Raw genomic sequence first — 20,897 nt, forward strand, 5'->3', positions numbered from 1 at the left:
AAGAAAGGCCTCGGATTCTTAGTATTGATAACCATCCCAGGCCTAACTACTTAGCACACAAACCAGATGCAAGGCAAACACTAGGACAGCAAGTGCTGGTTCCGCAGAGCCTGAGGACCGGGGAACACAGGAGACTACCACACGATGTGCCCACACATCACTTCTCGCAGGTGGATCTGCATACTGTTCCCTTTGTGTCAGATTCAAATTCTGCTTCTTGGGGCCCAGTGTGATAGCGTAATGGTTAAGATTCTAGCCTTGAACGCACTGGGAACCCATATGGGCGCCAGCTGTAATCCCAGCAGCCCCCACTTCCCATCCAGCTCCCTGCTTGTGGCATGGGAAAGCAGTCGAGGACGGCCCAAAGCCTTGGGACCCTGCACTCATGTGGGAGACCCGGAAGACCTCCTGGCTCTCGGCTTCATATCAGCGCAGCACCAGCCGTTGCAGACGCTTGGGGAGTGAACCATTGGACAGAATATCTTCCTCTCTGTCTCTCCTCCTCTCTATACATCTGCCTTTCCAATAAAATAAATAATAATAAAATCAAATTCTGTTTTTTGGAACTTTAAGCGATTTAATAATACAAATACTTTCAATCTGCAGTTGGATGAATCTGTAAATGCAGAATCTAGGGATATATAAGTTTGACGAAACAAAGACAGACATATGGACAGTGATGTAAAAAAACAAGATACATCAGTCATCCAAGTCTGAAAAAAGGAAATTTAAGTGTTTATCAGAACTGAAAAACAAGTCAGACTCGTACTGACGCACAGGAGAGGACTTGGAAGACACACACACACACACACACACACACACACACACATACACACACACACACGTTAGGGCCCTGTTTGCCTCCGTGAAGAACAGCGAAGGTGGATTTTCAGTGTCATGCTCCAATTACTTACATATTACTGAAAATCCTGCAATAAAGACATACTTTTCTGCATGACAAAAATAAGGAGCCAAAATAAGAAGAGAAAATCGAGTTTGAATATAACGAAAATAGTCAAGTTTCCATAATTTTCCAGAGCTTTCTCAGAGTCTGTCAGCTGCACTGGGCTTTACGAGTTTCCAGGGAGAAGCTACACTTCCGCTCTCGTCCCTTTTGCACATCCTCATTACCCCACCCCGTCTCTGTGCCAGGTGATTGTTTCAAAGGCTTCAGACCCAGCTGAGTTTTCTGACGGTACATTCAGACTTGATAACTGATTGCTAAGCTGGGAAGAGGGGACAGAGGCCAGGAGGACCACCACAGGGCCAGGGAGACCTTGAAGACTTTGATCTGGCAGCTGGCTGAGTGCAAGTGCTCCGTGTACTCCCCGTTCTCGTTCTCCTTGAAGGTGTCGATCTGGACGCGGAAGGGCACGCCCTTTTCCCCGCCGTGTTTCCGCATGGTGAACTCCGTGCTGATGCAGTGCACCTGAAACAAGCATAGTGCGGCGTCACGCCTGCCCGCAGCAGGATTCCTGAAGCAGATCGCTAACAGCCATCGCAAGGACAGCTGCGACAACCTTCCCTCTCTTGCATCCTCAAAGACTTCGTCTAATGGAGGAAATGAGGAAAAAGCAAACGCTTCTCGGCCTTTCGGCTAAGATCAAGTGTGCAAATACAAGGTAAATGTACAGAGTTTATACTAACTAAAGCTACCCTGAAACAACTAGATCCATTATTGCTTCACAGAATAAACTAACAAAGAAGAGGGATGATTTCTGCTAATAGTGCTTCCTTGATCTAAAGGTAGAATTCAGAAACCATAGGTACCATTCATGCTGGGAAAATAAAAAAAAATTGAAATTAAGGTCGGCATCGTGGCATAGAAGGTAAAGCCTACGACAACATTCCATATGGGTGCTGTTTCCTGCCCTGGCTGTCGGTCTAGCATCCTGCTAACGGACTGGGAAAGCCCTAGAAGACAGCCCAAATGTCTAGGTCCCTGCAACCCTGTGAGAGACCCACATATGATCCTGGCTTCAGGCTGATGCTGCACTGGCCAGTGTATCTAACTGCACAGTCAACTGGCAGATGGAAGAGCTTTCTTTTGCTTCTCCTGCTTCTGTAACTCTTTCAAAATAAAAAAAAAAAAATGAATTTTCAAAAACAATAACAAATTTGAAAAATCTCAGCGATAGGAGAGAAAAAGATTTGCTTGGCCCCTTGCAGGAAGTCTAATGCTAGCAAATCTCCTTTTAAGCAGTAAAAACAGGTTTCATTCAGGATTATTGCAATAGTAGCAAGGAGATCTCAGTACAGATAACTGGGTTCCATTCTGAATACAGCATGGACAAACAGAGTCTTACAGCCACGCAGCAGGACCAAGTTCAGTGGTGAAAGATTGCTAAGGAGGAGGACGAGGGTCAGGGTCACACTGAAGGGGGGAGGGCTGGCCAGCCTTCATGCATGCAAGTGAAGTGTGCTAACATATCCATGCTTGCTACATGATGAGTGATGGCGAGCGCCTACGCTCCCCTGCTCCCTGAGCCACGCAGGTCCCAACGGGAGCCTGATGGAAATTTGATAAGAGAACAATCTTTGTCATTATATTGTAAAACCAGCAAAACTGTGGCATCATTTGAAATAAAATGGCAGAGAACTAAGAAAAAGGAGTTAAACGGAACACTTTGAGAATAGATATTTTGAGGTTTCTAAAAGCAAAAAATAAAACAAAAACCTAACGATCGTCTCACTAGAAATGAAGAGACAACTGGAGAATGCTACAATTTTTACATTTCTAAACAAGGAAAACAACAATCACTCTAACCCAAAAGCAAAAAATATTCTCGAACACCTCTTCCTTTAAAAACAAAAGCAAAAAAGCCCTGAGGAATCGGACCAACATGGGAAAAACCTACTGTTAACTGTCACCAGCTGTAAGAAGCCTGTTTCTGCTAACAACCTTATAAGAAACTGATGCTAAGCTTGTTCAATGGAGGAGCTTTCTCTCTGTCTCTCCTTCTCTCAGTATATCTGCCTTTCCAATAAACATAATCTTAAAAAAAGGAAAAAGACTGATGATACTTAATCCAATTTCAGCCTGGGTAAAACACTATTCCTGTTCTATAGGATCAGCATTGAGCCCTCAAATCATGTCCACAAATTGTTGACTTAACAAAGTGATCATCTCAAGTGATATATTCAATACTCTATAAATCATTACATTACAAATAAAGAATTTTCAAGCAATCTGCTCAAAGAATATCTTCAGATATGCCCAGCAAGTTTTAACTGAGGTTTTCAAAACAACTTCGTGGAGACTAAAGAAAAATGGGGACAATCTAAATGCTCTCTACGATATCATATGCAGAATGACAGATTATACAGTCATTAGTCGGCATTTTGGAGAGACACAACTAAACAGAAAAATGGAAGAGCAATTCAGAAACTTGTGGGTGCCTGGTGCAGGTGGAGAATCTGGATCAACAGCTGGACTCAACAGCTGGAGTCCTGTGGAGATTTCACAGCTGAGGTCAGTGCAGCGGGTCGACAGGCTAATCCTGCACCCCCAAGTGCTCACATCCCACAGGGGTGCTGGTTCTAATCCCGGCAGCCCCACTTCCCATCCAGCTCCCTGCCTGTGGCCTGGGAAAGCAGTCGAGGATGGCCCAAAGCCTTGGGACCCTGCACCTACGTGAGAGACCCGGAAGAGGCTCCTGCCTCCTTGATCTTGGTTTTGGATGGACTCAACCCTGGCCACTGCAGCCACTTGGGAACTGAAACAGCACATAGAAGATCCTTCCTTCTGTTTCTCCTTCTCTCTGTAGATCTGCCCTTCCAATAAAAATAAATAAATCTTTAAAAACTGTTTAAAGTCACCATGTTCTAGCCTTTCTGAAGCACTGGTTCTTAGCGGCGCTCTTCATCATGGTAGCGTGGGGCCTTACCTGAATAAACACGGACGTCCTCTTTGCAGGATCCCACAGGAATTCGACTGTATTTAGCTGGTTGGGATTGGCCCTAGGATCGATTATCCCCACAGACATTGGGATATCTAAGAAACAAAATGGTTATCAGTGAACAACTCTGAGAGCTCCCTGGTTTTAAGTTAGAAAGCACTGATTCTTACACCACTTGTCCCTCGTTACCAAAGCTCTCCGTATCACGTCCTACATCTTTGTGTGCCACGGAAAGGGGTTTCATTAGGGTTATAACTTACTTAAGGCACCAGCCTGTGGCACAGTGGGTAATGTCACTGCCTGCACTGCCAACATCCCATGGGGGCATCAGTTTATATCTCAACTGCTCTTCTTCTGATCCAGCCCCCTATTAATGGACTGGGAAAAGCAGTGGAGAGAGATGGTCCAAGTGTCTGGACTCTTGCTACCTACAAGGGAGAACAAAGCTGCTGGCTTTGGCAGGGTCCAAAACCGGCTTTGGCAGCCATCTACAGAATGAGTCAGCAAAGATCTCTATGTGTGACTCACTCAAATAAAGAAATAAATCTTTTTTTTTAATCTACTGGTTCACTCCCCAAGTGGCCGCAATAGCAAGAACTGAGCTGATCTGAAGCCAGGAGCTAGGAGCCTTCTCTTGGTCTCCCACACAGGTGCAAGGTCCCAAGGCTTTGGGCCTTCCTCTACTGCTTTCCCAAGTCATAAACAGAGAGCTAGAAGGGAAGTGGTACAACCGGGACATGAACCAGCACCCATATGGGATGTCAGTGCATGCAAGGCGAGGACCCTAGCTCTAGACTACCACACATAGGACTTGAAATACATAAATCTTTTTAAAAAATTAATTGACTTCAGTACCTTCCTTCTGATGATCATTTTAAGAAGTTCTTCGCATTTCTGTTTTGTTTTGAGAAGCAAAGAGACAAAGAGAGCCATCTCCTTTCTATTGGTAAACTGCCCAAATGCCTGGGGGCCAGGAATTCAACCCAGGTCTCCCAAGTGGGTGACCAAAGCAGGGCCACAACTGATGTGCCCAACACACACCCCCAAAATACTTCACATTACAGCAAGTCAGGAGTAGACATTTGTTCCAGCGGCTAAGACACTAGTTAAGATAACTGATTCCTATCAGATTGACTAAGTTCTAGCTCCACTTACAATTCCAGCTTCCCTAGGATGCACACCCTGGGATGGTGGCTTAAGCACAGAAGACGTGGACTGACTTCCTGGTGTGCTCCAAAGCCAATGCAGATGTCTGGGAGGAAATGAACAAATGGGACCTTGCATGCACGCACGTGTGCACACACACACACACACACACACACACACATACTCTCTCTCTATTTCTCTCTCTCAACTAAATAAATGAAGATGTAACAGGCACTGGGCATGCTTAGGATGTCTGCTACTGCAGTGAGTCCCAGCTCCATTTCTTTTTTTTTTTTTTTTAGACTTACTCATTTTTACTTAAATGGCAGATCTACAGAGACAAGGAGACACACAGAAAGATCCTCCACCCACTAGCCCACTCTCTAAAAAGTTGCAACAACTGAGCCAAGTCAATCCAAAGACAGCAGCCAGCAACCTCCTAAGGGTCCCCCACATGGGTGCAGGCTCCTAAGGCCCTGGGCCATCCTCCACGGCCACCCCTGGCAACAAGCAGGTGAAGTGGAGCAGCCAGGTAATGAACCAGCATCCACACGGGATCCCGGTGGTCCCCCAAGGCAAGGGTTTAGCCACTGAGCCATCGTGCTGGGCCCCTAACTCCACTTCTGATGGCACTTTCACATTCGTGTGTACCCTCAGAGAAAGTAGGTGATGTCTCAAGTGATTCAATCTCATCCTCCCACACGGAAAACCCAGATGAAGCACCTGGCTCCTGGCTTTGGCCTGGCCCAGCCCAGCTTCTGCAGACATTTGAATAAACCAGGACTGGGAGACTTTGCTCTTTCCCACTGCCTTTTAAATAAAATGAAAATTAACTTCTAAAAATGTTTTATCAATTTCTTTTAAAGTAGAATATTTAATTTAAATATTTTATTTATATATATATTTAAATATATTTATTTTTATTTTCAAATAAAATCAGGCAGATTTACAGAGAGAAGGAGAAAAGTTCTTCCATTGCTGTTTCACTCCCCAAATAGCTACAAAGGCCACAAATAAGCCAATCAGGAGGCAGGAGTCTACCACGTGGGTGCAGGGGCCCAAGGACTCTCCACTGCCTTCCCAGGCCACAACAAGGGGGCTGGACTGGAAGTAGAACAGCCAGGACTCTAACCGTCACCCATATGGGAACCATGCTGCAAGGTGGGGAATTAGTTTGTTGAGCCACCATGTCAGTCCCTTAATTTCTCATAAATTTTAAAGATTTTGTTTACTTGAAAGGCATAGCAACAGACAGAAACAGAGGGAGACTCGCAGAGAGAAGACAGTCCACGAGTGCACTCCCTACGTGACTGTCATGACTTGAGCTCAGCCAGGCTAAAGCCAAGGGCCAGAAGTTCCACCTGGGTCTCCCACACGGCCATCCTCTGACGCCTTCCCGGGTGCACCACATGGAAGCCAGGTCAGAAGCAAGGTAGCATGCCCTGAACCAGTGTTCTGACACAGGATGCCAGCAATGAGGACCACAGCTTGCCTTGCTGCTCCACAAAAAAAAAAAAAAACTAACCCCAAAACAGGGCAATTAAAAGGCATTTTCCTTTAATTTGCCAAAAATTTTTCTTAAAGATAAGACAACACACCAATTCTGTAATTCTTTAATTTTCAATGTGAAAATTATAACTTTCAATGTTTCACTGATAAACAACTGCTGCTAGAGATACAGGAGAGAAAGAAGAGAACTGGAAACACCTGTCCCCCGCTCCTTCCTCCGTACCCTCCCCAGCAGAATCCGGGACCCACATAGACAGACATCCTTCTCAACTATGTAAACACTCAAACTAAAATATTTTTTTAAAAAGATTACTGCTAGAAGCGCATTAACATGACTGTCATTGAAAAGCAAGGCAAAATGAATAAACAATGGCAGAAAGCATCACACCACGGATGCATGTTGGAAAGACGTAACACAAGGAGCAAGTCCAACTCACCAAATCCCCAAATAAGCAAATTTATAACAAAATCACAAATCTTACACTGAAGAGGGCAACAGAAATTAATGGGTTCCGGAATTTCATTTTAAATTCCACAAGGCAGAGACATTCAAATTCTATTCCCTGACCTTTATTTATAGTCAGACTGGGTAAGTAAGGCTAGCTAGTATTATTTATCTAATAACTGTCCTATCTACACTATTGCTCTGTTGTTATAAATGAGTCAGACAAGAAAGCATTAGGTGGGTCCTGCTTCACAGTACGAATTGTGCTTTCTCAGGTAAAGCGAGAACTTAAATTTAGCCAGGGGAGTCATTTGGGCTAATGGGACCGCTGGACTCATACCACAGTGCCTGGGTTCGAGTCCCGGCTCTCCCTCAAGCCTAGCTTCCTGATAACGTGTGCTCTGAGAAGAAGCGGTGGTGGCTCCACCCACACGGGAGCCCGGACAGAGCCACTGTCTCAGCTTCAGGCAGGTCCAAACCCATGTCTGGGAAATGGACAAGTTCACGGACACTCTCTGTATCTTTCTCTCTTTTACCTCAAATAATTTAACAACTAAGTATGAATAAATATTTAACTACAAACGACCACTAAGAGATATTGATCAATAGAAAATGAAAGATACAGATGTCAGGAAAGGTATGTCCAGAAAAATTATTTCTTGTGCATTTGTCAAGATCCTTTCCTTATATACCCCATGATTTATGGAAACTGTATTCTGTGCAATGAAACAGGAGAGAAAGCCTGAACCACAGCCAAAGAGGTGCAAATCCTAATCCCCAAGTCCTCTTTAGATAAGATCCAGAAACTTTCAGCATGCTGGGAGAAAAAACTTGGCTCTCTTTATACACCACTCAAGACAAAATAATGAGGCACTGAAAAGTCAAAATGATGCTGAAAAACAACCATGTTAGAGGCCTCGAGCTTTCTGACTTCAAAGCTTCCTACCAAAGTTACACTTACCAAAACAGCATGGTACAGGTATAGACACACATACAGATACAGCCAATGGAATACAACAGAAAGGACAGAACCAAATCCTCAAATGCAAGGTCAAAAGAGGGGCTGGCCCTGTGACAAAGTGGGTTAAACCTGCTATCTTCTGGCTGCTCCACTTCATTTTATTGTACTTTTACTTTTGATGAAGTTTATATAGTTGATAAGGGTGGGAAGGGTCAAGCATTAGGGATGAATAAACATTTTTCCAAAGAAACACGAATGACTAAAAGCAATATGAAAAGACACTCAATCTTACCAAATGCCAACAGAAAAGCAAACAAGAATCATAACATGATACCACTTCACACCCACAGGTATAGTTATTATAAAAAAACAAAGCAAACAGGGCCTGGCACAATAGCCTAGTGGCTAAAGTCCTCGCCTTGAACACGCACCAGGATCCCATATGGGCACTGGTTCTAACCTTGGTGGCGCCACTTCCCATCCAGCTCCCTGCTTGTGGCCTGGGAAAGCAGTCGAGGACGGCCCAAAGTCTTGGGACCCTGCACCCATGTGGGATACCTGGAGTAAGTTCTTGGCTCCTGGTTTCGGGTTGGGACAGCACTGGTCGTTGCAGTCACTTGGGGATTAAATCATTGGACGGAAGATCTTCCTCTCTATCTTTCCTCCTCTCTGTATATCTGACTTTGCAATAAAAATCAATATAAATCTTTAAAAAAAAAATGGACAAATACTGTATGCCTTCATTTTTATGAGGTACCCAGGGTAGCAGATTCACAAAGCACAAAGTACAACAATGGTTACTAAGGACTGGGGAGGTGAGGAAACAAAGTTACTGTTTAATGGATTTCTGTTCTGTAAGACATTAAAAAGCAAAATAAAATCACTGTGAGGTATCAAACGAAATTGCTATGGAAGTGAAGTTGTCCATACTTCCCACTTTAATTTTTATTTCATCACACAAACAATCTTTCATGCTTGATAAATAAAATGTTCATGACAGCTGAGTCTAAAGCATATGAATGAAAGCAAATGTCAAGTAAAAAAAAAATGGGCCTGGCGCTGTGGCCTAGCAGCTAAAGTCCTCGCCTTGAACGTGCCAGGATCCCATATGGGCACCAGTTCTAATTCCGGCAGCTCCACTTTCCATCCAGCTCCTGCTTGTGGCCTGGGAAAGCAGTCGAGGACGGCCCAAAGCTTTGGGATCCTGCACGCGTGTGGGAGACCTGGAAGACCTCCTGGCTTTGGATTGGCTCAGCTCCAGTCATTGCACTCACTTGGGGAGTGAATCATCAGGTGGAAGATCTTCCACTCTGTCTCTCCTCCTCTCTGTATACCTGACTTTGTAATAAAAATAAATAAATAAGAAAAGAAAGAGAGAGAGAAAGAGAAACAAACAAACAGAGGAAGGAAGGAAGGGAGGGAGGGAGAGAGAGAGCAAGAGAGAGAGAGAGTGAGAGAAAGAAAGAAAGAAAGAAAGAAAGAAAGAAAGAAAGAAAGAAAGAAAGAAAGAAAGAAAGAAAGAAAGAAAGAAAGAAAGGAAGGAAGGAAGGAAGGAAGGAAGGAAGGAAGGAAGGAAGGAAGGAAGGAAGGAAGGAAGGAAGGAAGAAATACAACTTGCGGCCCACAGTGAAAGCCATTTCTGCGCAAGGGTTCTCGGAACTCACCTATGTCGAGAATTCTGTCTCCAGGTCGGTTCCACCGCCAGCCCTCCAGCTGCTGGTGCTCGGTGTACTGCAGCCTTCTGTCATGGAACACGACACGGAATATGCTCTGGGAGGAAACCACAACATCAGAGGACGGCTGATAAAGCCAAGCCGGCAGGTGTCATCACCAGCTGATTGCCAGCCTACTGCCCTTTTAACCCACAGCCTAGCAAGCTCTATTTCAGGACAAAGTTTATCATTTCTCAGGTTTAATCTTTCAGTGAACTGAAGATTCGGTTTTGCATGTTTCGTTCACAGTCATAGGACTGCCTCGTGGTAGGCAGGTCAGCAGGCACGGGTGCATGTCTCTTCACGGCACGCAGCATCCAGCCCCGCTCTGCAGTTGCTACCTGGAGACATGGAGGGGAGGCAGGCTCCCCTTCCAACAACTTTCCTTTTGTCACCCTGACTTCATGGACCAGCCTGGGAACTTCTTTCACAGAGGCGACTGAAACTCCTGTTCCTTTCTGGGTGGATTGTCAAAACCCTTATCATCTCCAGACAAGGAGAAGCGATACCCGTCGGCAGGCACTTCTGTTTTCCTCTGCAGAAGACGGAGGATGCAGACATGGGGACTCCTCCAAAGATCTCAAGGAGGCTGCTGTACCCTCCCCGCAGCACCTCACTGAGCCAGGGCACTACCCGGCTAAGGGAAGCCTTCTGGATTCAGCAAGCAGCTCTGAAAACTCCATGTAAACAGGTTTACTCTGACCACACCAAGAAGTAACACATCAACTTATTCTGTCAGCAAATTGTGACAATAAGGAAGCCTCACCAAGCCCTTCATGGAAGCCAAAAATTTTTTTTTTAATTTTTTTATTGAAAATATTTTTTTAATTTTTTTTTAATTGAAAAGGCAGATATACAGAGAGGAGGAGAGACAGAGAGGAACATCTTCTGTTCAATGGTTCACTCCTCAAGTGGCTACAACGGCTGGAGCTGAGCCAATCCGAAGCCAGGAGCCAGGAGCTCTTCTGGGTCTCCCGCACGGGTGCAGGGTCCCAAGGCCTTGGGTCATCCTCAACTGCTTTCTCAGACCACAAGCAGGGAGTTGGATGGGAAGTGGGGCTGCCAGGATTAGAACCAGAGCCCATATGGGATCCTGGCGCGTGTAAGGCAAGGACTTTAACCACAATGCTATCGCGCCAGGCCCAAAAACTTTTTTTTAATTAGGAAAAACTTTAAAAAGTATGAGCATTTAGCCTGCTGACTAAGATGCTGGGTGAGATGCCTGCAGCCCCAGCAGAGCGTCTGGGTTTGATTCCCAGCTCCTGCTCAGGCTCCCTGCTAAGGCAAACTCAGGGAGGCAGCAGAGATGGCTCGAGGAATTCAAAGTTCCTCCACTGAGATTCCAGCTCCCAACTTTGGCACAACACAATCCCACGCAGCCACTGTGAACATCTGACGGCCGGACCAGCAAACAGAAACACATATACTCTAGGTCACTCTGTCCTTCAAATAATTTTTTTTTTTTCAAATAATTAAACACACACACACACACATACACACCAAAAAAAAAAAAAAATCACTCAGGGCCAGTGACATGGTTCAACCAGCTAATCCTCTCCCTCCAAGCACCAGGATCCCATACGGGTGCCAGTTTGTATCCTCGCTGCTCCACTTCCCATCCAACTCCCTGCTTGAGGCCTGGGGAAGCAGTTGAGGACGGCCCAAAGCCTTGGGACCCTGCACCCGCGTGGGAGACGTGGAACAACCTCCTGGCTCTTGGCTTTGGATTGGTTCAGCTCCAACTGTTGTAGCCACTTGGGGAGTGAACCAACGGAGAGATCCTTGTCTCTCCTTCTGTCTATAAATCTACCTTTCCAATAAGAATAAATAGAAATTTATAAATGAAATAAATTTTAAAAAGTAAAAGTACACACAACACATACACATATATATGGTCACTAAACGCTACAAAGAATGATTTTCTTATTTTCTTTTACCTTAACCAATTTGCCATTAATTTCTGGAAGTTCTCCAAGTTTCCTATTGTCTAGCATTCGGATTTCATAAGACTGTCCTAGAATAAAAATTACATATTATGTTAATCACAAATTGACTTTGCTATGTTTAAAAAGAACAAAATTCAGTTGTTTGAATATACTAGAATATCACATAGGTTGAGTATCTTTTACCCAAAATACTTGTGTCAAAAGAGTTTGGGATATTTGCATTATTTCCTAATTTTGTGATATCTGTATATACGAAATGAGATAACACAAAGATCAGAACCAAATGTGAACATGAAATTAATTTCTTCCATATGCATCATGTATATAGATAATAAAGATAATAATTATACAATTTTTATGTGCCTTCATTTTTACCTCAATCTATCATATAAGGCCAGATGTGGAATTTTCACCTGCGATATCATGTTAGCACATAAAAAGTTTAGGATATCGGAGCATTTAGGGTTTGGGATTCTTGGATCAAGTATATCCTGCCTGTAATACTATTCATATTCGTAGGAATAAGAAAACAAAATAACACTAGTAGGAACAACTAATAAACCATTATTAGATCTCAAGCACTGTGATAAACATTCAAAAAGTCCAAGGAAAATGCATATTACTTAAAAATCCTTGCATCTTACTTCAAAATGTTTTTGCTGAAATCAATGTATCTACCCTGGGCATTTGGTCTAGCAGTTAAGACAGTTGTCACATGGAACACATTCCACATCAGAGTATCCAGGGTCCAAGCTGTGGCTGCAGCTCCCCCTGCCCCGGCTCTCTGCAGGAACTGAGGGCAGCAGGTGATGGATTGGGTAGCTGCGTCTCTGTCACCCACGGGGGAAACTCGGGCTGAATTCTTGGGTCCCTTCATCCCCTCCCCAGTGGGAGGGGCAGGTGGGTAAAGACCCACTGAGGACAGCTAGGGAAGGAATAAGCCAATGGGAGCTCTCTGTTTCTCAAAAGATTAATTTTTAGAATAAACATTTTAATTCCACTTCCCATGAAACTTTTGCATCTAAGCACATGACTTCATTTCACTGATAAAACTCTTCAAAGTTTCAGCAACTCAATAAAGAAAAGTTCACGCCACTTGTTCAAGGACACACGCTGGTAAAAAACCAAAGCCAGCTGGAATCATACTTCTCAGTCCCCAGAGAACGTCCAGGGAACATGGACAGGGTGGCAATTAGACAAAAGAAGGCCAAAACATAATTCTAATGTGACAAGGCTTGAATTTTACCCTCTGAAGCAAAGCATGCATTCTGACAGGTTACCCCAGAAAGCACCCAATAGCCTAGCCGCTGCGATGATAACCAGGCAGCACCTGACCTTGATTGAGATACGTCAGGGTTTCATCATGGAGCTTCACCGCAGGAGAGGTGGCAGCACAGAGCACGTACTGAAAAGGCAGGATTTTATTCTCATTATCAGGAGGCAAACTTGACTCTTCTTGTTTAAAAATGGGCAATGCGAGGACATCACTAAAACAGAACAAACAAATGGCTCACATTAACACCGGCTATGGGGCAAGAGTTGATTGACTGCTGAAACTTGCTGTCACTTGCACTGAGACGCTGTAACCCTGGCTCATGTGGCGGAGCTGTTTTCCCAACCACACAGCTGACAGTACCTGCTGTGGCATCCTCCCCACCCAGACAACACAGCATGACAGGCACTCACTTCTAACCCCCGGGGGGCTGCAGTGTTCCACCATCCACAGAGTTCCCAAACGTAGGTCCGGGTCACTCCAGTATCTGTTTACTAGAAAATACTACCTATAGTACTCTGCAACCAAGTCCGTTTATCTTCAAGAATCAGAAAGACTATGACAACTAGAATTCCTTAGAGGTCACATAAAAGAATAAATCGAAGGCCAGTGTATCAGAGGGTCTCCCACAAGTTCACGAAGGAAGATAAACTATTCATGCATTTCAATTCTTCCGCATCAAAAGAAACTTAACTTGTAATTACATCTGCCCACAGCCCTTTCAAAGTACCCTCAGCTACTCTGAGGTCATCTCACCTTCTGTGGATTGCAAATTCAGCTGTCCCTATCAGCTACTTCTCCAAAACAGTTTTTCTTACCCCTACCAGCTCATCTAAATTTGCACCCAGCAACTTCCAGCACGCTCGTCATGCCGGGATGCTAGCGAGAGAGAACTGCACCAGGTCAGAAGTACCAAGTTTCCAAGGCTGAAACCTGGAGCAAGTTTTGAGCAAGCTCTCATGAATGTTTAATCCTTCATCTATAAAACAGAAACTGCATTTATTGGTTAACATACTGAGAAAGCATTTTGGGAAACATGAGGTGCTAAAATAAATATAAAGAATTAACAGTAATTTTCTCTCATTATCCTTTAGCCACGGAGGAGGATATCCTAAGCACCGGAGAAAGTGACCTGACCAGCATCCACTCCAAACTTTTTTTTTTAATCTATTTTTATTGGAAAGTCAGATATACAGAGAGGAGGAGAGACAGAGAGGAAGATCTTCCATCCGATGGTTCGCTCCCCAAGCAGCCGCAACGATTAGAGCTGAGCCAATCCGAAACCAGGAGCCAGGAGCCTCCTCCAGGTCCCCCACGCGGGTGCAGGGTCCCAAAGCTTTGGGCCGTCCTCGACTGCTTTCCCAGGCCACAGGCAGGGAGCTGGATGGGAAGTGAATACAAACTGACAATCAAATGAGATCCTGGCACTTGAAGGTGGAGGATTAGCCAATGGAACCATCACACCAGGTCCCTAATTTCAACTTTCCTCAAAGAACATGTACACATACTCACTCATCAACAGTTAAAAAGCCAGACAATCCAACTGTCGACATGAAGTAATCAGATTCTCACATTTGCCAATGGGAACATGAAATAAGCAAACCTGCTTTACAGGATAGCTGCAATGGGCAGGTTCCATGCATGGTAGACTAAATGTCCACTTGCAGTGAAGGCATCCCTACAGGCAGTGGTTCAAGTCCCAGCTGCTGTACTTCCCATCCAACTCCCTGCTTACGGCCTGGGAAAGCAGCAGAAGATGGCTCAAGTCCCGGAGCCGCTGCCACCCACATGGGAGACCCAGCTTGTGGCTCCTAGCTCCCAGCTGCACTTAGCTGCAGCCATTGTGGCCACCTGCAGAGTGAACCAACAGATGGAGGACCTCTTTCTCTATCCTCTCTGTAACTCTGCCTTTCAAATAAAGATAAATCTTTTTTAAAAATGGTTGCCATTTGGGGCCTGGCACGGTGGCGCAAGTGGTTAAGGTCCTCGCCTTGCACGCCCGGGATCCCATATGGGCGCCGGTTCTAATCCCGGCAGCCCTGCTTCCCATCCAGCTCCCTGCTTGTGGCCCGGGAAAGCAGTCAAGGACGGACCAAAGCTTTGGGACCCTGCACCCGCGTGGGGGACCTGGAGGAGGCTCCTGGCTCCTGGTTTCGGATTGACTCAGCTCTAATCGTTGCGACTGCTTGGGGAGTGAACCATTGGATGGAAGATCTTCCTCTCTGTCTTTCCTCTCTGTATATCCACCTTTCCAATAAAAATAAGACAAATCTTTAAAAAAAAAATGGTTGCCATATAGTTGTCAAAATAAAACATTCTTTAAAACATTCTTCTGAATATAGAAAAAAAGAAAAAGGTTGCTGGCAGCTGGGCAGGCAGCACTGCGACACAGTAGGAAAAATCACCACACTCTGGGCCCAGCGCCATGGCCTAACAGCTTCAAGTCCTCACCTTGAACGCACCGGGATCCCATATGGGCACCAGTTCTAATCCCGGCAGCTCCGCTTCCCATTCAGGCCACTGCTTGTGGCCTGAGAAAGCAGTCGAGGACAACTCAATGCTTTGGGACCCTGCACCCGCGTGGGATACCCGGAGGAAGTTCCTGTCTCCTGATCGGCACAGCACTGGCCGTTGCAGCCAGTTGGGGAGTGAATCATCAGACGGAAGTTCGTCCTCTCTCTATATCTGACTTTGTAATAAAAAGAAATAAATTTTTAAAAGTAAATCACCACCTGTGATGTAGGTATAAGCGCATCTGGCTTAAGTCCCAGAGGCTCCACTTCTGATGGAAGATATCGCTGTCTCCCCCTCTCCATAACTCTTTCAAGTAAATTTATCTTTTTATTGTTTTTTACAAAAAATTTTTATAAGAAAAACGCACAAATCCTTTGAGCTAGCAATTACACTCAAAAGTATCTATCCAAGAAAAATGAAAATACAAGTCCATTCAAAGATTTATAAGTCAATGTTTATAACAGAAGAGCAAAAACTGGAAAGGAATTTTGGAGTGAATGCAAAAAAACATGACACATTCAACAGATTCAGCGAAACGAACACAGATGCATCCCACTGATGCGATACTGAATGAAAAGGCCAGGCATAAACACTGCATACTGTCTGATGCCATTTTTGGTTAATGAATATCTGACCCATGGGCCATTAAGGCTACCAAAATAATTTGATCTGGCCCTGCCAAGACAGTCATAGGCAGGACCTGAAATTCAACAAATCTACAGGAGGTTTGTTTAAAGAGTTATTTATTTGAAAGACAGATTTACTAAGAAAGAGACAGCGAGATATTCCATCTGCTGGTTTATTCCCCGAATAATTTTCGCTAGACTAGAATTAGGAGCCAGGAGCATCTTTCAGTTCTCCCATATGGGCAGCAGGGGCCCAGACACTTGGGCCACCTTCTGCTGCTTTTCCCAAGCCATTAGCAGGGACCTGGATCAGAAGTGGAGCAGCCTGGACTTGAGCCAGTGCCCAAACATGATGCCAGTACGCAGGTGACGGCTTTATCCACTACACCACAATGCCAGCTAATTTTTAACTTAATAATTTTGTATGGCCCAGGACTAATGTTATAAATATCCAAATGGGCTTTGGCAGAAAAGCAAAACTGAAGAGAACAGCGGTTTCCTTGCTAAGCAGGCATAAACTTAGAAGGTATAAGAGAGAACTCTGTGGGAAGTTTGAAAAGTTCTGTGCTACCATATCAAGACAGTAACTGCATAGTGACATTTGTACATTTCAGTGAGTGCATATGAATTTTATTTTAAAAAGGGGAATTGAATAGAGATTGAAGGATGGGTGGAGATACAAATGATAAAATGGTAGCAGCCCATTACAGATGTTTAAAGCATGGGCGCTCATTACATTATTCTGTTTATTTTGCATATACTTGCAATTTCCTATACTAGCTTCCTTGTTAAAAAAAAAAAAATGTTTAAATCATAGGGTGCTTGTGGGTATAGGAAAAGGGACCAGGATACAGAAAATAATTCAAAAAGGTTAAAGCCAGAGCTCTGGTGATTCTTGCCAATATTCCCCACATACAAAATACAATCACTCAGACCTTTACCTGTAATATCATGTTTATTAAACAAAGAGCTCAAAGCTTTAGTATCAAAGATGAAAATATATCCCTTAAATGTGCCTATATACGTACAGCAGCAATACACATACATTCTCCCCAGGATGCTGGAACAGGCAAGACCACTATTCATTAGAAAAACTGACTTCAGACGGCAGTATAAATTCATAGTGAAAAAGAAAAGAAAATGTTCTGACTATTGATCCAACATAAACAGGTGTAACATAGAGGCACAAACACAACAGCAGGCAAAGAAAATGAAAAATGGGCGGGGCAGGAGAGGAGAGAAAATGTTTTCTTTCTGTTGATGTCTAAATAGCATGCTATTAGTTGAATTCAGTTGGCCTAGATACAACGATTTTTAACAGACACAGGTTTAGAAAATAAAGCAAAAGACCAAAAAACCCTGAGGCACAGCTGTAGCCTCTGCGAGATTTGGTGATTCCTTGGAAGCTCAGTTACTAAGAGTCAGGGCAGGGGGAGCACAGGAACGCAGGGCGGTACCCTTCCTTCTCAGCTGTCAGTGCCACACGAGGTTACCACACAGCCTTTGTTCCCAGTCTTTGGGTTTCAGCTGTCATCACGTACGGCCCAATGGTAGGTGAAGATGGTCATGGGGCCGAAACTGAAACTGATTCTATGATGAATCGAAAACAGTAAAGCCAAATCAAACACACAAAGTATATTCCCTCATCAGCGAATTCAAGATCTACGAACCCCAAATGAACTTAAATTATTCGTGCTCTTGTTACACTGAATTTTTTTCATGTGAGCGAAAAGGAGCATTCAGTAGCACCTTTCCAAAGTGGAATGTGTGTCTGCCTAAACAAAAATACTCAGCAAGAGACGGTTCTCAAAAAGGGCTCTCAGGGCCCCGGCGCACACCCGGGATCCCATATGGGCGCCGGTTCTAATTCCGGCAGCCCCGCTTCCCATCCAGCTCCCTGCCTGTGGCCTGGGAAAGCAGTCGAGGACGGCCCAAAGCCTTGGGACCCTGCACCCGCGTGGGGGACCTGGAGGAGGCTCCTGGCTCCTGGTTTCGGATTGGCTCAGCTCTAATCGTTGCGGCTGCTTGGGGAGTGAACCATTGGATGGAAGATCTTCCTCTCTGTCTCTCCTCTCTGTATATCCGCCTTTCCAATAAAAATAAAATAAATCTTTAAAAAAAAAAAAAAGGACTCTCGGGCTGGCATGGTAGGCTAGTGGCTGAAGTTCTCGCCTTGAACGCGCCAAAATCCCATATGGGCGCCGGTCCTAATCCTGGCTTCCCATCCAGCTTCCCATCCAGCTCCCTGCTTGTGGCCTGGGAAAGCAGTTGAGGACGGCCCAAAAGCCTTGGGACCCTGGACCCATGTGGGAGACCAGGAGGAAGTTCCTGGCTCCTGGCTTCAGATTGGTACAGCACCAGCTGTTTTGGCCATTTGAGAGTGAATTATCGGACGGAAGATCTTCCTCTCTGTCTCTCCTCCTCTCTGTATATCTGACTTTGCAATAAATAGATCTTAAAAAAAAAAAAAAAAAGTCTGCTCTCTTCTCAGAGATGGGAACCCCCTGTGAGAGACTCTTAGAAGGTGATAGCAATGCACAATATAGCATTTTATGACATTTTCGATTACTTCACGCAATCGATTTTAATGAAGTTAAGTTTTAAAAAGATCTGCGTGACAGGAGAAAGAGACTGAGAGCGACACAGCCATACAAGCAGTGCTGGTGGTGGGAGGAGACGGGCGCTGAGGGCTTTCATCCGCTCATTCACTCCCTAATGGCACAACAGCCAAGGCAGGTGCAGACTGAAGCGAGGAGCGGGCACTTCCTGCAGGCCTTCCCGGTGAGTAGCCCAGGTACTTGGGCCGTCTTCTGCCGCTTTCTCATGCACATTAGCAGGGAGCTAGCCTGGAGGCACAGCAGCCTGGACTCAAACCAGTACTCAATGTGGGACAGGGGTGACACAGGGGATGGCTTATTAACGAGCTGCACTACAATACAGACAGGCACAGAGGAAACGATCTCCCATCCGCTGGTTTACTCCCCACATGCCTTCAACAGCCAGCACTGGGCCAGGCTGAAGCAAGGAGTCAGGAACTCAGTTCAGGAACTCCCATATGTGTCATACTTAAGTCGTCCTCTGCTGCCTCCCAGGACACACTTTAGAAGGATGCTGGAATCTGAGGCCGAGCAGGGCTGATGGGGATGTGGGGATCCCAAGCAGTATCTTCGATATAACTAATACTTCCATCCTCATTTTCTAGTAAGCAATGCTCAGCCCTACACATATTGTAATCATTTTGTAATTACTGAAGTCCAACATAAACACACCTTGCAGAGTGCACTCCCCCCAGCAGGAACCAATCCTGGGAACAGAGGCCTAGCACAGCTATGAGAGAAGCAGGTGCAGTGTGAAGAGTGACCGTTCCCCTCTAACAGGACGCCATCAACAACAGCAGGGCAGCTCTCACAAGCCTCCTTCCTGTGGGAGGCTCCAACAGACCAGGCTAAAAAAAAATCAAAAGGAACTCACACACTCTTCAAGCTGGAACTAGACTGCTTATCCAAACCCCTGAGAACTGGGATTTGAGAGCCAGTTTCAACAGGCTTAACAATGCAGATCTTTTTTTGCCACAATTAAGAGGAAAAAACAAGCCTAAAGTAACCTGATAATCAGCAGCAATTCAGGAGCCAGGAGCTTCTTTCTGGGTCTCCCACACAGGTGTAGGGTCCCAGGCCTTTGGCGTATCTTCTACTGCTTCCCAGGCTACAGGCAGAGAGCTGCATGCGGAAGTGGAGAAGCCAGAACACAAACCAGTGTCCGTATGGAATCCCAGTTACTGCAAGGGGAGAATTTAGTCATTAAGCCATCATGCTGGGCCCAACCATTGATTTTTCTGCTGTCTGTCTCCCTCCCTGTCCTTGACTTACAACAAATGGTAAAAATTTGAGACGATCAAACCTCTTTGTTTGCTTCTGCTTTCTTTAGCCCCTGCACCCATGTGGGAGACCTGGAGAAAGTTCCTGGCTCCTGGCTTTGGATGGGCTCAGCACGGGCCGTTGTGGTCACTTGGGGAGTGAATACCCAATGGAAGATCTTTGTCTCTCCTCCACTCTTGATATCTGACTTTCCAATTAATAAAACAAACAAACAAAACTTCCTCTAAGCTACTCATCAGAACATGGATTCAATTTTGTGGAATGAAGTGTTACCAATTAAAATTTAACTCTAAATTGTTACAACTGTGTCCTTGGAGAGAGAAAAGCAGGCTGATTTCCTAAGATTTCTGGGAAGGATACAGAGTCAGATGAAGGAGAGTATCTTGCAATCAAAGGCTGGCCCTACCAATTTTAGCAGGCAGCCAGAGATGTCTGACTACCAAGTGAAGGCAGAAATTACCTCACCCTCTTGGCAGAAGCCCTCTATCAAAAATAGTGACGAAAGAATCCTGCTACTGAAAAATCTCACTCAACTAAAAAAAGTAGCACGCATGATTTTAAAATTTTTCCTAGCTAATTATCCTCTTCTCCAGAAGGTAGAAGAAACGAGTAGCATTCTAATTGGAAGCCTAACTCAAACAAGAAAAAAATGATCAGAAAAGAGTGGTTGGAGCATCAAAGGAAGCAACCAAAACAGATGGGCAAAAAGGAGAGCAAGGAGCACGGCCTGGAGCATGGCCAGGAGCACAGCCAGGAGCACAGCCAGGAGCACAGCCAGGAGCACAGCCAGGAGCACCGGGGAGCATGGCCAGGAGCATGGCCAGGAGCATGGCCAGGAGCACGGCCAAGAACCCAGCCAGGAATACCATTAACACCCCCATTAACATCAATGGACAGGTCGACAAGACTGAAACTCACCGAACAAACAACAGAACTCATTCAGACACTAGAGCAAACACGACGTAGTTGGTCTCTACCAAACCTTTCA

The 20,897-nt window shown here is 45.0% G+C and overlaps 1 protein-coding gene across 4 annotated transcripts in view; it reads right to left on the reverse strand.

The window, feature by feature from the left end:
- TFCP2 (transcription factor CP2) overlaps positions 1-20,897 on the reverse strand; it is a 67,488-nt gene that overhangs the window by 15,815 nt on the left and 30,776 nt on the right. For 3 of the 4 annotated variants that reach the window (XM_040979207.1, XM_040979209.1, XM_040979198.1), the window contains exons 2-6: positions 12,954-13,105; positions 11,610-11,686; positions 9,625-9,730; positions 3,888-3,994; positions 1,277-1,429 (exon numbers count right to left, since the gene is read on the reverse strand). In XM_040979207.1, the coding sequence (XP_040835141.1) occupies positions 1,277-1,429; positions 3,888-3,994; positions 9,625-9,730; positions 11,610-11,686; positions 12,954-13,105 (595 nt within the window). The remainder of the gene's footprint in view (positions 1-1,276; positions 1,430-3,887; positions 3,995-9,624; positions 9,731-11,609; positions 11,687-12,953; positions 13,106-20,897) is intronic. The other variant, XM_040979211.1, reaches the window with a different exon arrangement.

Source organism: Ochotona curzoniae, unplaced genomic scaffold (assembly GCF_017591425.1).
Source record: "Ochotona curzoniae isolate NIBS_2020 unplaced genomic scaffold, NIBS_Ocur_1.0 contig_1014, whole genome shotgun sequence".
Classification (NCBI taxonomy): domain Eukaryota; kingdom Metazoa; phylum Chordata; class Mammalia; order Lagomorpha; family Ochotonidae; genus Ochotona; species Ochotona curzoniae.